Source organism: Phacochoerus africanus, chromosome 4 (genome assembly GCF_016906955.1).
Source record: "Phacochoerus africanus isolate WHEZ1 chromosome 4, ROS_Pafr_v1, whole genome shotgun sequence".
Taxonomy (NCBI): domain Eukaryota; kingdom Metazoa; phylum Chordata; class Mammalia; order Artiodactyla; family Suidae; genus Phacochoerus; species Phacochoerus africanus.
Window position 1 is genome coordinate 83,020,625 of NC_062547.1, and position 16,468 is coordinate 83,037,092.

The window sequence follows — 16,468 nt, forward strand, 5'->3', positions numbered from 1 at the left end:
ATCATCCTCCTTGCCTGGGTCGTCCAGGTACCTTGAAGCTCTGGGCACGAAGCGGTGCCATACCTGCTGTGTGGCTGGCAGGGAAATGAGCTTGATACAAGTGCTGGAGGTTTTAGGCATGATAATGTGCCAAATAAATAAGCCTTTTTGAAAAAATTAATTTTGTCTTTTCTAATTAGAGAAGTAATAAATGCTCACAGTAGAAAAATTAGAAATTTTAGAAAGAAGAGAAAACCAGGAAAACATCCCTGTAGTTTTGCAACCCCCAAAGCGGCTGCTAGTAAATGTTGGTCTGTTTACTACCTGTTTTTTTTTTTTTTTCCCTATGCATCTATTTTTTACATAGTTGTGATCATGGAAACAATACAACTTTGTGTTCTGCTTTATTTTTGTAATGCTATCTGCTGTAAGTCAGCTCCATTTTAGAAGGTAGCTTAAAATGATGCATTTTTAAAATAAGAACTGTGGATTACTTTTGTAGGAAGAAAGGGAAAATGTCATAGATTCTCTCCACAAGCATTTATCAGCCAGGAAAAAAGCCCCAAACCCGCATTTTTATAGTATGATCGGTTTGATTTTACAGAGTGGCCTGATTGTCAATACACGCTGAGGCTCGAAGCACAGTTATTCTTTAACACTTTGGGTCACTTCATTGCTATTACAGTTTGATACTTGAATGTAATATATCAAAACCTCTTTCTTAGTGGGTGTTGGGACTGGGAAGGTGGGTGTTAGGGAGGCAGATGAACCAAAGCTGGTTGTGGAAGGAAACCTGACTTGATACCAAAAAACCCATCCAGACAGTCAGGAAGAGATGGAAGCAGAAACAGAAATAAACAGTAGGAAGTCAGGTGTTTCAGGGGCCTCCTCCTAGCCGACCCAGACAAGACAGAGAGACACAAAGGCCCCATATAAGAAGCTCAGGGGAGTTCTCATCTTGGCATGAATCCGACTAGCATTCATGAGGATGCGGGTTCAATCCCTGGCCTCGCTCAGTGGGTTAAGGATCCGGCCTTGCCTCGAGCTGTGGTGTAGGTCACAGATGCAGCCTGGAATCGCTTTGCTGTGACTGTGGTGTAGGCCGGCAGCTGTAGCTCTGATTCAACTCCTAGCCTGGGATCTTCCATATGCCACGGGTGCAGCCCTAAAAAGCAAAAAAAAAAAAAAAAAAAAGGCTTGGGAAAACATCACCAAAGTGAAACTGGACGGAAATGATTGGAAGCTCCAAAGAACGGTTGCTCTAGAACAGAGTGTTAGGTGCAGTACAAACTTTTAATCTAAGATTTGCCTTTGTGGGTGTGTCTGGAAAGTCCAGGCCCATGGACTTAGGTGGCGAGCGGGGTGGAGATAGCGCTGTCAGACCACCAATTAAGTAGGACCAATTGGATTTATCTTTTCTTTCTCTACCAACTAACAATTTAGAAATGGAATTGATGCTACTCAGCCATTAAAGCTTATAAAAGAGCAAGTTTATGTTGTTTGGAAACATATCGAAACTTTATTTTCACAGGCAAGATCTAAAAGGTGGTTCTTAAGATCTAGGACCCAGGTCACTAGGAGCTGGTTCTCTCTTAGCTGTTATTATTTAGTAACACAGGGGTATCTTTATTGAGATCTCAAAACTGTTGCATGAAAAATGAAAGAAAAGAAGGGAGAGGGGGTGACCTTAGTCAAGCTCTTATGCTTCTGAAAAATAAGTTTTCAAGCCTAATTTTTGGCAGGGCTCTTTATGCCCCAGGTTTCAAAGTTTTGGGTGGATTCTCTGTTTTCTTTCTTTTTTTCTCCCTTCCCTTTTCCCCTTTCCTCCCTCTTTCTTTCTTTCTTTCTTTCTTTCTTTCTTTCTTCTTTCTTTCTTTCTTTCTTTCTTTCTTTCTTTCTTTCTTTCTTTCTTTCTTTTCTTCCTTTCTTCCTTTCTTCCTTTCTTCCTTTCTTCCTTTCTTTCTCTTTCTTTCTTTTGTTGGGAGGATCATCTCTCCACCACAAACCAAAGTTTACCAGTGATTTGGTTTTGAAATAAAGAGCCCAGGGCTGGAGAAATATCCCAAGAAGCCCTTTGGGAATGCAAAGTTGTTTGTAAAAATTCTGATTCAAATTTTATTCCTTTGGTTCACTTCAGTGAAAATTTCTTATGGCAGCTGTGGAGGTTTAAAAAATGGGTCTTGGTAGAAGAAATTGCCGGCTTACTGGAATTCTGCTGAGGGTTGTAAGCTGAATTTGGTTCTCCTATCACGAGTGTTCTGCCTTTTCTGTTTGTGGTTTCACTGGTTGGATAAAATTCTCCTTGCGGAATGTGAATGAAGCATTTTTCTTTAAATTAGACAATTGGAATAGTTATTGACAGGCTTTTATCCCAGAAGCTGAAAGAGAACTTGGGGATGGGTCAGTTTAATAGAATACCTCGGACTAGGAATTGTGAAGGAACTAACGCCTTCCTCGGGGCATAAGGTCTTCATATTATCATCTTTTCTTATAAGTTAACATTGTTGGTTTTTGCTTTTGTTTTTTCATAAGTTCCCTGTCTAGGAAGCTGTCTGGTCTAATGATAGGTCTGATGTTCTGCCTATTTTTTGCTCACGGGTGTGTGTAAAAAAGCAAAAAGCAAAATGAAAGCAAGTTAAGGTAGGCGTTGCTAACTGATCTAAGGGCTCTGTTATCTGAACTCTGCCTGCTTGTTGGAATGACCTTGGAGCTTGAACACACAATGCAGAAGCCCTGGTCCCACCCTCAGAGAAGTCTGACTTAATTGGCCTAGAATGTAGCCCGTGTTTCAAGAGTCCTAAGAGCTCCTCAGGTGAGTCCCAGGTACAGCCAAGGTTGAGAACCATGAGTGTTCCTTAAGGGAGCCCTGCTCTGCTCTGCTCAGAAATCACCCCTGACATACTGGCTTTTCAATATATATATATATATATATATTTTTTATTTTCTATTTTTTTTTGTCTTTTTTTGCCGTTTCTAGGGCTGCTCCCTTGGCATATGGAGGTTCCCAGGCTAGGGGTCTAATTGGAGCTGTAGCCGCCAGCCTACACCACAGCCACAGCAACACGGGATCTGAGCCCTGTCTGCGACCTACACCACAGCTCATGGCAATGCCGGATTCTTAACCCATTGAGTGAGGCCAGGGATCAAACCCGCAACCTCATGGTTCCTAGTCGGATTTGTTAACCACTGAGCCACAACAGGAACTCTTTCAATATTTTTAAAATTGGGGAAGTGTGGTTCTACTTTCATCTCATTTGATTACAAGAGCAATTAATCAAAAGCCTGTTTGTATTGGGTTTGCAGACGTTTAATGATTAGCCTCATTAATATCAATGTAGATCTGTGGGAAAGGTAAACAAAAAAATTATTGAAAAATTTTCCTAACTACTTGCACTGAAATGAGCTGACTAAATCTTTAAAGATTCTTTTTAAACATTAAGAAGCAATCAAGTGACTGTCCGTTGCTGTCACATGCATCCATTGGACTTAGAAGTGTACAGATCAGGATGAAGGGAATGGGTGCTGGTTTACACTGGTGTCCTAGGGACACATGTTTGTCCTGATGTTTGCCATTAGTCTCAGCCTCCTTGTAGTGTATTATTCTAAATCGCTGTCTTCTTTCTTCTCCCAAACCAACTTAGTTTCTGAAATGTAATTGAGAGGGATGAAAAGAATGGCAGTTCTTTCTCTGAACTCTAAATTTTTCATTCTCCAAAACAGGATCCTCAACTCCAAATAAATCAGCTTAGTGAATAATTCCATAGCTTCTATCCCTGAAGACTCTCTTTTGATTAAGTCAGATGATTATATTACAAATTTCAAACAAGTATAAAATCTGAAGGAAACTACAACTAACTTACAAAACAGGAAACAAATGAAACCATGATCTGTGTTCTGGAAATAGGACTTGTCAATGTCTTTCATGGAAGGTTAAATTTCCACCTAGGGATTTTGTTCCCTTTTTCTTTTATTGAAACACTTGAGAATACCTGTGTGTGCAGACGCTTAATGAAAAGATTTGCCCACACAGAGGAATCCTCGGATTTTGGGCTTGATTGCAGCGTCAGTGTGGTTATGTGAGTTCAGGCTTGCTGAATCTCCAGTGGTTAATCCCTTGGAAGGGACTTTAGGGCAATTAAGATTCTGGCCAGCTTTCATTGCCAGGCAGTACAAACTCTGACAGTTTGGGGGGGACCATTTGCTTTAACTTTTAGAGTGCTTAATTTGAGAGACATTTTTATGAAACATGGCCTCTTCGGGCATGGGCAAGAAATCCAACAATTTATTCTTTGCAATACGAGATTCTGCTGAAGAAGATGTGTAAAGCATAGGGAATAAGTTAGGAATCCTATACTGAATAGGAGATCCAGTGGTAAATAGTCTGTTGTTTCTTCATAATATTTAAAATTACATGCAAAAAAAAAAAAGACAGAAAAAAAGAATGAAGTTACAGGTGTCTAGAATTTTGAAGCAGACTTTGAGTAAGTGAGCTGGGTTTTGTCCAGGTTCTTGCCATTTCTCTGCCATTGGGTTTCTGCTGGTGTAGCTGAGGTAGAGTCACTTACCCTACAGGTGCCCCGTGGGGGCTTCTCATTGGGGTCAACTCTTGGGAGCCTGTTAACCCCAAAGTGACACTATTTGTTTCTGAGAAATTAAAACTACTTTCAGTATATCACCCTTTAATGTGTGATTAGTTCCCTCAGAGTTACACAGTAACTTCAGAACTGAAGCAAAGGGGGGAGTTCCCTGGTTGCCTAGCAGTTAAGGATTTGGTATTGTCACTGCTGTGGCGAGGGTTCAATCCCTGGCCCGGGAACACCCACCTGCTGTGGGCGTGGCTTAAAAAAAGAACTTAAGCGAAGGGAGATGGAGTGTTTTGCATGGCTTGAATCTTACATCTCTGAATAGGCAATACAGACTTTCTTTCAGCATGAATTCCACAAACATTTAATGAACGTAGATTCTGTACTTTCCCCCCCATCCTTTAAAATGTTTTTAAACTGTATGTTGCAGAACAGTTTTAGATTTACAGAAACATTGCAGAAGTAGTGCAGAGTGTTCCCACACCCTTGGCCCCCCTAAGTCCCCCTAGCATCCCTCATTATCCACATCAGGCATTATTATGGTACATTTGTTAAAATTCCTGAACCAGTTTCCATACATTATTATTGACTAAAGTCCATCCTTTATTTAGATTTCTTCAGTTTTTATCTAGTTTCCTTTTTCTGTCCCCAGACACCATATTGCATTTTGTTGTTATGTTTCCCGAGGCTCCCCTTGGCCGTGGGAGCCTCTCAGCCTTGTTTTAGTTTTGTGATGACCTCGACAGTTTTGAGGAGTACCAGTCAGATGTTCTATAGACTGTCTCTCAAGTGGTATCTTGGGGGTGTTTTCCTTATTATTAAACTTGGGGTTATGAGTTTTGGGAGGACGATCACAGAGGTAAAGCGCCATTTTCATCACATTACAGCTGTGGTATGTAGCATTAATATGACCTGTCACTGGATAATGACTTTGATTACCTGGTGGAGGTAGTGTTTGTCAGGTGTCTCCACTGGAAACTTCCTACTCCTCTTTCCATATTGTTTTCTTTGGAAACAAGTCAGGACGTACAGCCCACACTGTAGGAGTAAGGAGTTATCCATATACTTCCCTGTGGGCATGGTATCTGTGTAAATTACTTGGAATTCTTCTACATGGGGGATTCATACCTCCACCCCCTGCTTATTTATCCAATTATTTATGTCACTGTGAATTCATGGGTATTTATTTTATTCTTTGGGGAGTAATTTTGTTCTACCTTATTTGAGTATTCTAGCTTTGGCAATGGGGGAGTCTTTCAGTTGATTTCTGTGTCCTTTCTACATATTCCTCTCACTGTTTTCTTTGGGGGGGGGATTTTTTTTTTTTTCCGTTTTAGGGCTGCACACATGGCATATGGAAGTTCCTAAGCTAGAGGTCAAATCAGAGCTACAGCTGCTGACCTACAACATAGCCACAGCCATATGGGATCTGAGTCGTGTCTTCAACCTACACTACAGTTCACTGCAACTCCAGATCTTTAACCCACTGAGCATGGCCAGGGATCAAACCTGCATCCTCCTGGATACTAGTGGGATCCATTTCCACTGCACCACAATGGGAACTCCCAAGTGAAATATTTTTTTGATACTGTAATGGTAGCTACATGCTGCTGCATTTATCAAAACCCACAGAACTTTGTGGCACACAAAGTAAACTTTAATGTGTGCAAATAAAAAAAAAAATAATAACAGGTTTGAAGATTTTATGATGGAAAGCAGAATGTAGCAAAATAATCTAAGTGTATGAAAAACTTTTGAAATAACCTTACTGTAGAGGCTGGGAGTGGGGTGCAGACCTCAGTAACTTTATTTACTTATTTATTTATTTTGTCTTTTTTGCCTTTTCTAGGGCCACTCCCGAGGCACATGGAGATTCCCAGGCTAGGGGTCTAATCAGAGCTGTAGCCGCCAGCCTACACCACAGCTACAGCAACTCGGGATCTGAGCCGCATCTGTGACCTATACCACAGCTCACGGCAACGCCAGATCCTTAACCTACTGAGCAAGGCCAGGGATCGAACCTGCAACCTCATGGTTCCCAGTTGATTCATTAACCACTGAGCCACGAAGGGAACTCCCGACCTCAGTAACTTTAGAAATGAGAAGAGTCTGTAAGAATAAAGGCAAAATAAACTGTACACAAGCACTGCCTTCTGATGAAGTTGTTTCCCACAGGGATCCAGGTTGGTATTTGTGATACCACTGTTGATAAACACTGGAAATAAATAAGTCAATGGATTATGGAGAGGGGGTGTCAGGTTTTTCACCTTTGGAGTGGGAGTTGACAAATAAGCAGGAGGCGGCGGCTCGAATGTCCATGGGCTGATGACTTAGAGATGTAGACATCAGTATGTGCTCATGATTAATTAAAATAGATACACTTGGTTTTGTATGGAAATATTTGTGGGTACATGTATATACGTAGCTAGGTTAGGACACACATATTTTCTTGCTGTCAGTTGAGAGGGTCTAGGAATGACAGGACTCCAGTAGCATATACAGGATGAGCCTACCTTTTAAAAAAGAAAAGGGTTCCCATCGTGACTCAGTGGAAACAAATCTGACTGGTATCCATGAGGACACAGGTTTGATCCCTGGCCTTGCTCAGTGGGTTAAGGATCTGGTGTTGCCTTGAGCTGTGGTGTAGGTCGAAGATCTGGCGTTGCTGTGGCTGTGGTGTAGGCTGGCAGCTGCGGCTCCAGTTTGACCCCTAGCCTGGAAACTTCCATATGCTGTGGGTGCGGCCCTAAAACGAATAAAATAAAACAAAAAAATAAACAAAAAATAAATAAAAAAGGAAAACCACAGGATTAGCCATCACATTTTGTGTGCATTTTAGATCAATGGTTTAATGGTTATATTAAAGCTATTTAAATTTTATGCTCTTTTTTACCTTTTTTATGTTTTACAGAACAATAAGTTGAACTTTGAATGTTAACATTGATTTTTTTAAAAGTGTGTGAATAGTTCATGTCACATAAGAAACTTTTTCGGAAAATTTTGTAAAGTTGAAATTGGAAAGTTATCAGAAAAAACTTCAAATGTAGTTATAGATGTCGCTTCCCCTAAATGCCTTGGCTTTTCCTACCTTGAGGAATTTTTTTTTCTCCTTAAGCCATAACAGGGCACTTTCCTACTGTTCCTGTTATGGCTCAGCAGGTTGAGAACCTGTCATGGTGTACATGAGAATGTGGGTTCCATCCCTGGCCTCACTCAGTGGGTTAAGGATCCGGTGTTTCTGCAAGCTGTGGCTTAGGTTGCAGATGTGCCTCAGATCTGATGTTGTCGTGGCTGTGGTGTAGGCTGGCAGCTGCAGCTCTGTTTCTACCCTTAGCCCAGGAACTTGCATATGCCCCAGATGCAGCCACAAAAAGAAAAAAAAATTGTAGTTCCTCCTGTGGTACAGTAGCTTAAGAATTGACTGCAGCAGCTCAGATCCCTATAGAGGCATGGGTTCAATTCCTGGCCGAGCGCAGTGTGTTAAAGGATCCAGAGCTGCAGTGTAGGTTGCAGCAGTGGCTCAGGTGCAGTCCCTGGCCCAGGAGCTTCCGTATGTTATGGGTACAGCCCTTTTAAAAAAAAAAAAGATACTTTCTTACCCCTCCACCCTGTCCAACATCATGGCCCATACCCTTGCTTCTTCCACCCCCAGGGGCCCTCACATTCACTATCCATAGCTGCCTCTTCAAGGTAAATTCAAAATTCTTCGTAGTGTCCTATTCAGAAAAACTTAATGAATTTGTCCTAATTCGTTTCCTTTCATGTTATGCCCAGGAACTTCAGTGCTTAAAACAAAAAAGAAGTCCACCACGGATCTTTATTTTCTTCAGAGAATCATCTAAGTATTCTGTAGCAGAATTAAATGTTGGTGAAAACTTTGACAATATAATTCCTTAATATGTTGCTGTGGTCAGAAAATCTATTATTTTCCCATCCTGAAGTGCTTTTGAGTATTCTCTTCCTGTATTACATGTGGCTATATCATAATACAAGTAATGTCATTTGTTGGATTTCTAGGTTATGTCCTTCCCCCCCCACCCCCACCCCCCCGCCCCCTTACACAGTGGAATGACGTAAGGGGGCGAATCAGAACTTCTGAAGGAGCATGCGGAGTTTTGGTTTCAAGAAATCAAGGAAATTAAGGTAGATAAGAAGTAAAAAAAAAAAAAATTCTTACTTTTAAAGTAAGGTGGTATTATGAATGGTGCCATCCGGGGTTTCCAGTTTCTGACCACCGTTGTACCATGTCTGTGTTATGTGAATTCAACTGTATAGGCTCTATTAAAAAAATTAAACAGAGAGGAGGGGGATAGGGAGAAAAAATAATAATTTGAACACCAGTTGGCTCTGCCCTCAATGAGTGTGACAGCCCCAAATGAGTGTGACGCTGGAGATGGAATGTGTGTGTCCCGCCCCGCGTCCCCCAGTGAACGTGTCTTACAGATGTGAGCTGGGCTTATAGAGAGCCTTGTCTTCTGTGAAACATGGCCTCGCGGGGAAAGCCAACCATTTCACCCGGTGCCTGAGCAAGATCATGAAGTTCTCCAGCAAAGAACTGTTTCCGTAGAAGGTAGACCCCTGACCTGTTGCCTTCTAAGGGGCTTTTGAGGAAGACTTGATCGTCTCTGACTTTCATCAACTGTTAGAACTTGCAGCTCTGTGAACTTATCGCTGTCCTGGCTGCAATTATCCAGGATAGGCTTGTCCTTGCATCATGGGTCTTGCCACCTCTTGTCTGTATTTTTTTATGATTTTTTTCTCCAAGAATGGTGTTTGTGTTCAAAACTATGGTCTTTGGTGGGTCAAACAATGGAGCAGAGAAGCAAAATACTTCCTCTTCCCTTTCTAAGTGTGATTTTCTTGGGCCTCTTTAGCACATTGCCTTGTCTCTATTTTGCAAATCAAGCTATTACTCTTGAGGTGAAGATAAAAACCCTTCGGTGTCTACAATGTAGAAGAGAAATGTAACGAAAGGGGAACTTTATTTACATTTAATATTTATGATAAAACTTAGTGAAGATTTATGATCTTTACTGTTACAATCTCACTTGATCCTCACACCTCTTTGAAGTATAGATCTTATCCCATTTTATGTGAAACAACTGAGGATCAGAAAGTATGAGTGACTTGGTTAGGGCCATTAAGTAAATAAATGACAGTGTCTAGGGCCCATTGGGATTATGTTCCAATAAAGCCATTGTAAGTTGAAAATAGGCTAAAGTAAAAAATGCATTCATTTAATAGGAGTTCCCATTGTCACATAGCAGAAACAAACCCCACTAGGAACCATGAAGTTGTGGGTTTGATCCCTGGCCTCACTTGGTGGGTTAAGGATCTGGTGTTGCCGTGAGCTGTGGTGTAGGTTGCAGACGTGGCTCGGATTCCGTGTTGCTCTGGCTCTGGCATAGGGTGGCAGCAACAGCTCCGATTAGAGACCCCCTAGCCTGGGAACCTCCATAAGCCCAGGGTGTGGTCCTCAAAAGACAATGGACAACAACAAAAAAATGCATTTAATAAATCCAACCCACTGAACATCATAGCTTAGCCTGGCCTACCTTAAACAGGCTCAGAACATGTACATTAGCCTACATTTGGGCAATGTCACCTAACACAAAGCCTATTTTATAATAAAGTGTTGAGTATGTCATGTAATTTATTGACTACAGTAATGAAACTGAAAACCAGAATGGCTCTATGGGTGCAGAATGGCTATAAACATATAAGCTGTTTACCCTCATGATCGCATGGCTGACCAGGGGCTGCACTAGCTGCCACTGCCCAGCATCACAGCAGAGGGTCACAGGGCTTATCGCTAGTCTGGGAAAAGATCAAAATTCAAAAATTCGAAGTCCGGTTTTGACTGAATGCAAATTGCTTCTGCACCATTGATAAAATAGAAAAATCATAAATTGAACCATCATAAGCTAGGGACCATCTGTACATGTCTCCAAAACCTTATGCTTTCTCTTCTTAGCTTGTGGCTCCTTAAAAATATGAATATAACAACACAGTTCTTGCCCTCAAGGAATTTGGGGCCCCTTTGGAGGAAAAGAAAACTGTACGACTACTCTGTAATTCAAATCAAAATATACATACCCTTCTAGGGAGGTTCAGTTGTATCAAGGTTGCAAGGTAGGTGACAGCATGTGTCCTGGATCATTGTGACTTCATTTTCTAAGTAAAGGATTTTCTAATTAAAGGAGGCATGGTAAGGCTGATGAAATCATTTACATTCTCATATTGTAATGATTGTATGATATCTGGGGAGAAAGTGGCCTTGGGGATCTATCATTGAATTCTGCCAACTGCAATTGCAATCAGCCAGTCAGAGAAAGCAAAGAAATTAAGCCAGTGAATATGAATGAGATGTAAATAACATCTTGAATTAATTTAAATGCAATCACATTAACCCAATGGGGGGGAAAAACTCGATTACTATAGAAAACAAGGAGGATAAACGACCCACATTTGGGAGAAATTCTTTGGTATTGAGCTGGCCTAAAAAAAGGACAATATCACATACTATTTAATTCTCCACTTTTTATGTTAACTAAAACTGGTCAGTAAACTCGATTCATTCTTTAAACAATGCTCATAAATAATAAAGCAAATGAGATTAGAAGATCCCTTGTTGCGCTTCTCACAAGAACTGGATGGGTAATTCTAGGAGTGTTATTGCTGGAATAATTTCCATGTCAACCATCAGTTGATTGGTCAGCCAGGACTGTGCTTTGAGGCAAATTAGATTGAGATGGATCTACCTGGCCTCTCAACTCACAGAACTGCATTTTGCAAAGGTCTTTCATATCTTTGCATTGTCCTGAAGATCTTCTGATCTGCCCCTGATGGTCATGAGAGGAGCGGCCTACTCCAGTAGTTTGTTGACCTGGGAATTATCTGGCTTAAGTGGCTCTAAAATTTTACCTTGCATGGTAAGAAGAAAGATAACAGTATCTTTTGAGCCAGTGCTTTCATTTCCAAATGGTAGAAATTTTACCCTTGACACTGGTGGTCAAATAAAGGAGGTTCCCTTTATTTGGTCTATGGATGTCTCCAAGGCAGCTGTGAATCCTGTGCACACTCCAATTATTGCCTGGAGCCTTAGAGAACTGTGGAGTTTCTCTACTCAACAGTACTAGCTCTTTATAAATATAGATACTGTTATGATGAATAAAATGCAAATATATTTTTAAACACTTAAGACTTCTTGTTTTTTTTTTGGTCAAGATGTTTTCAGTCAGCAAAGACCAAAAATACTATAGCAGTCTTATAAAGATTCTTCATCTACAGGATGAGATAACTACTCTTTATTATTCATTCATTTAGCAGCTGCCCACAGTGTTCTAAATCCTAAAACTAAGACTGAATGGAAATCCATTCACAAGCTTTTATCTGTTGTCTTACAGAAAAATTCATATAGCCTAATACTCTCTTAATGAGAATTGAGAGTAATTTTTCCTTACAGTTGCATCCAGCTGAGTAAGAAAAACATGCTTATTCTTCAAATAAAAGATCATGAAGTAGAGAATATATTGTTTGTTTTTACTTAGTTGCCATGTTTTCGACCACCTTCTAGTTGTATTTTGATCTCTTCCTATGTTGTATTTATACAGCAAACCATGTAAAACCACAGAGGTGACTTAGCTAATTCTGGTTTTAATTTGAACTTGAAAGCAAGTGCTTTATCTCCTTTCTTCATGTCTGTCTGTACCCATCACCCAACCCCAATACAATCAGACAGGATTAGCTATCACGGAGCAGGTTATGCATCTCTTTTCTCACATAGCCTGGCACGCCGGTGCCAACAATTTAGGAAATACTTGAAGGACAGAGATGAATGTTAATTAAGACATGTATTGTCCTGTCCCAAATCTGCGGAGTTGAAAAGATCCTCGTATTGTTTCCATTCTCCTTTAGTTCGTTTGGCTGTCAGGTGACCTCAAAACAAAGCTCAGAATTTCAATGAAAAGAAATGCTTGAAAGAGACTCCTCTATGAGGCTCGGGATATATATGTTTTTTTTTTTTTTCTGTCGCAGATCTTGGCTGCTGTGCCTGAGCTTATTGGGGGCACATGTAGCTGTTTCCTGCCTGTGGGGATTTAGAGAAGTATGTTTGAGCCGCATCACGATTTATGGGGAGGCAGTCCTGGGCTGCTTCTAAATGCTAATTACCAGAGAATTGTTCAGGGAGACTGGGTAAGAACTGTTGGTCTGTAGTAAAGTAGTCACCAGGTCTCTTGAGCTGGACTGCAATTTTAGCTCAGAACCCCAAAGGTGCCCAGATCCTTAGGACTGATGGCCAAACTTGGTGACAATTTAAGAAGAAATGCCCCAATCCTGCTAACCGGTCAAGTTGATGACTGTGCATGAATTTTATAAATGCAAATCTGGATAAAAATTAAAGCTTCCGGAGTTCCCGTCGTGGCGCAGTGGTTAACGAATCCGACTAGGAACCATGAGGTTGCGGGTTCTGTACCTGGCCTTGCTCAGTGGGTTAACGATCCGGCGTTGCCGTGAGCTGTGGTGTAGGTTGCAGACGCGGCTCGGATCCCGCGTTGCTGTGGCTCTGGCGTAGGCCGGTGGCTACAGCTCCGATTCAACCCCTAGCCTGGGAACCTCCATATGCTGCGGGAGCGGCCCACGAAATAGCAAAAAGACAAAAAAAAAAAAAAAAAAAAGAAAGAAAGAAAAGCTTCCATCCAGTTTCAGGTTAAAAGGATGGGCAGGCTGGATTGTTAAATGAATGATCAGAGCTGTTTGGGTTCTTAGATCTGAAACGCTGCCAAACCTGCCGATGGTAGGAAAGAATAGATTGCTCTGGAACAATCCCTGCCCTGAGTATGATGGCCTTCATGTGCCTGTGTATGGAGCTTTCTGGCTGTCCACACGCAGAAACCTCCACCCTTGTCTCCCGCCGCACAGGGTGGCTTATCTGAGAAACGGTGCTCTAGCGCCAGGAGAAAAGAAGCACCCGCATTCGGAGGCTTTTCTTAAGTCACAGGCGGCTCTCTTTCAATTCACAGTTACCTTTCGTCTTCGTTTCCATTTCCAGCAATGAGAAGAGGAGAGTTAATGATTCATTTGCTCCCCGTGACCTTTCGAATGACTGGACTGTGAGGTACCCGCGCGGCTCTGAGCTGCCACGCTCGCCTCCTTTTACTTCCCTGGTTTGGCTTGAATATTTACAGCCTCCTTCTCGGTCTACATGCCTGAACGCCTGAAGGAAGCAAAACATTTCTTGCCTCTCCCTCCCCGGTGTTCGCTGCTTTCACCCAGCCCCATTCCTTCCTTTTGCATCACACGGGAGGCTTGCCTCCTGGCTGGGGACCCCCCCCCCCCCGCACCCCGAGTTCTTCCTGAGCCTCCACTGTTGAATCTGTTGATTTCATCAAGACAAAAAGATGGATTCTGACTCGGACTCACCTTTTAACTACTCCTGGCCTTCCTTCCCCAAAATGAAGATTCGACGGAGGGCATTCAAACAAGGTAGATCACAGGATCTTTTCCTTCCCCCAGAGCCAAGCCAGGAATCTTGTATTCTTACCTTTCTTTTCCGCGTGGCTTTGTGAGAGTCTTTTTGATGCCGTGCATGTTTATGCGTGTCTTTATAAAACTCTCCCAGAATAAGTATCTTAACAGATAGGCTTCTGAGGTAAAACCTACATATCTTTCTTGTGTTCCTTTTGTTTTGAATCTACCTTTGCAATTTTGTGCATGTACAAGTCTCTTAAAAAAGGAGGAGGAACTTAGTACAAGGTAAATGTTTCAGATTCACCTAATCAGAGTTATCTTGGTGTTACCTTGACAATAAAGAGCCCCACTGATTTAAGTGCACCGGGTTTTTGTGGGATGTGCAGAGAGAACTCCGTGTGTGTTTGCCACCCAGTTTTTGCTGCTTTGTGTGTTTGTTTTCAAGTGTGTGCTACTTTAAAAAAAAAAAGTTTGATACCTAAGAAAATTCTGTTTTACTGATTTTACAGATGCTCTAAGGAAAGGATTTTAAGGAAGCGACTTGAACAAGAAAGCCTCCAGGGGATACAGTCACATATAAAAAAGTTTATTAGCAATAATTACCGAGTATGCAGAAATAACTACCAAGTATAATTTATTTCCAAAGAAAGGAGAGCTATTTATTTGCAGCGTGATTAACAGAGTGGCTTCACACTGTTCACTGCCTCTCCTCTGCAACCCACCCTCGTGGTGCAGGCCTTGGCAACCAAGGGACACATTGTTTTCAGGGGACAGCAGAGGTGGCCTGAATATCTGGCGAACCATCACCAGTAGGGGATGATTGTTGCCTCTGGGGTTTATCAAAACTAGAAAGGTAGTTGTCTTGCAGAGGGACTTTACGTGGTAATGCTTTTAATTCAAAGAGAAAGAAACGTTGTGAGCTTCCAAGCAGAAGAGGTGTTTCTGAAAGTGGGCTGTCTCTAGATCTAGCTTTTTCCTGGAGGAGCAGAATTCTCTCTTGAGAATAGAATGACCAATTGCATCACCCTGTGTTTTTCCCAGAAAAAAACGGAGGAATGGAGGCTGACTGTTGTCAACATACCTGGTTCACCTCAAGGATTTTTTCCTTCTAAAATAAAATGTAGGGGTGTGTGTGTGTGTGTGTGTGCACGTGTTCTTGGGCTGGAATCAAGGCTGACCCCAGGAATGAAGCGGGTTGACTCTCTAGGAATAGCAGAAAGCCTCAACCTGGTCAAATCTTCTATGCTGTTCATTGCCATCCTTGAGATTCCATCCCTGGGGACTTAAAACCTTTGTACAACATCCTTTTTCCCCATTATTGTTTTAAAATTTAATTGCTTCTTTTTTGGAGGTAAAGGGCTGTGCTATAGATGTAACCTACCATTAAATGGTTTGGGGGTGGGGGTGGGGAAGTATCTTTGGGGAGCACAAGCGTGTGCATGTGAAGGCAGGCTCAGACCCAGACGGAACCTGGCGTGAAGTGTTAACTCTGGGTAAATCTGGGTACAGGATATGTCTTGGTTGTTCTCTGTGCTATTCTTCTTCTTTCAGCTTTTCTGGAAGTTTGAAATTATTTCCAAATAATTTTTAAAAACTTTTCGATGACTTCTGAGAGGGGAGATGCACAAAGCCCTTAGTTCTTTACGGTGAATATTACTAGTTCTGGTATATGGAGAACTTCTCGACGGTGGGTAGCAGTTCTGCAAGACGACTAAACCTTTGCACTAATTCTAACCTGTTAAATCTGGGGGACAATGTGCCTCGTAGAGTTTTCCCGGCAGACCGGATGCTTGTGTTGTTGGGGGCCCAGGTAGCCTAACAACCTCAATAGACAGGGGATTAATGATTAGAAGGCCAGTGGAGAGGCTTGAGAGTCAGTGGAGTTGTAGGGAATGCATTAATCACGTTCTCCTTTGAAATGCAAAGTTGGAGCACCGCCAGTTTGAACTATAGCAGAAAGTCATCACATAGCTATGTATAAATTAAACTCGATTCAAGTGAAAGCAAGTACCTGGGATATGAAAATGATTAACTCTTTGCTGCTAATAAACAAAGGACAAGTGAAACTAAGGTTGGTAGCGGAGAGCTGGATATTGTCCATGCAGCCTTTCTTCATTAAACGATGATGACCTAGTGGTGAATGGTAGGTTTGGTCACGCTGTAATGCTAGCTGGATGGAGTCCCAGGACCAGAGACCTTATAGCCAAAAGGGTCTTGAAGGTGACCTGGTCCAACCACCTGAAGATGATGGGATGCAAAGAAGTGAAGTGATGGGGGAGTTACTCCTGTGTCCAACAGGCAGGTCCAGCGTGCCAGGCATTTCCTAGAGGGCAGGACGAAGTAGTGAACCAGATGTATACCATCCCTGCTTACAGAGGTCTTGGCATTGGGAATGGATCCCACATTTCCCAGGACCCAGACATGTCACCTTCATG

General features: G+C 41.9%; 1 protein-coding gene across 4 annotated transcripts in view; it reads left to right on the plus strand.

The window, feature by feature from the left end:
* ARHGEF28 (Rho guanine nucleotide exchange factor 28) overlaps positions 1-16,468 on the plus strand; it is a 340,195-nt gene that overhangs the window by 186,705 nt on the left and 137,022 nt on the right. For 2 of the 4 annotated variants that reach the window (XM_047778095.1, XM_047778096.1), the window contains exon 1: positions 13,739-14,048. The exons of the other annotated variants lie outside the window; for them this stretch is intronic. In XM_047778095.1, coding sequence (XP_047634051.1) covers positions 13,964-14,048 — 85 coding nt within the window. In that variant the 5' untranslated portion in view covers positions 13,739-13,963. Of the gene's footprint in view, positions 1-13,738; positions 14,049-16,468 lie in introns of those variants that run through there. 4 annotated transcript variants of the gene reach the window in all.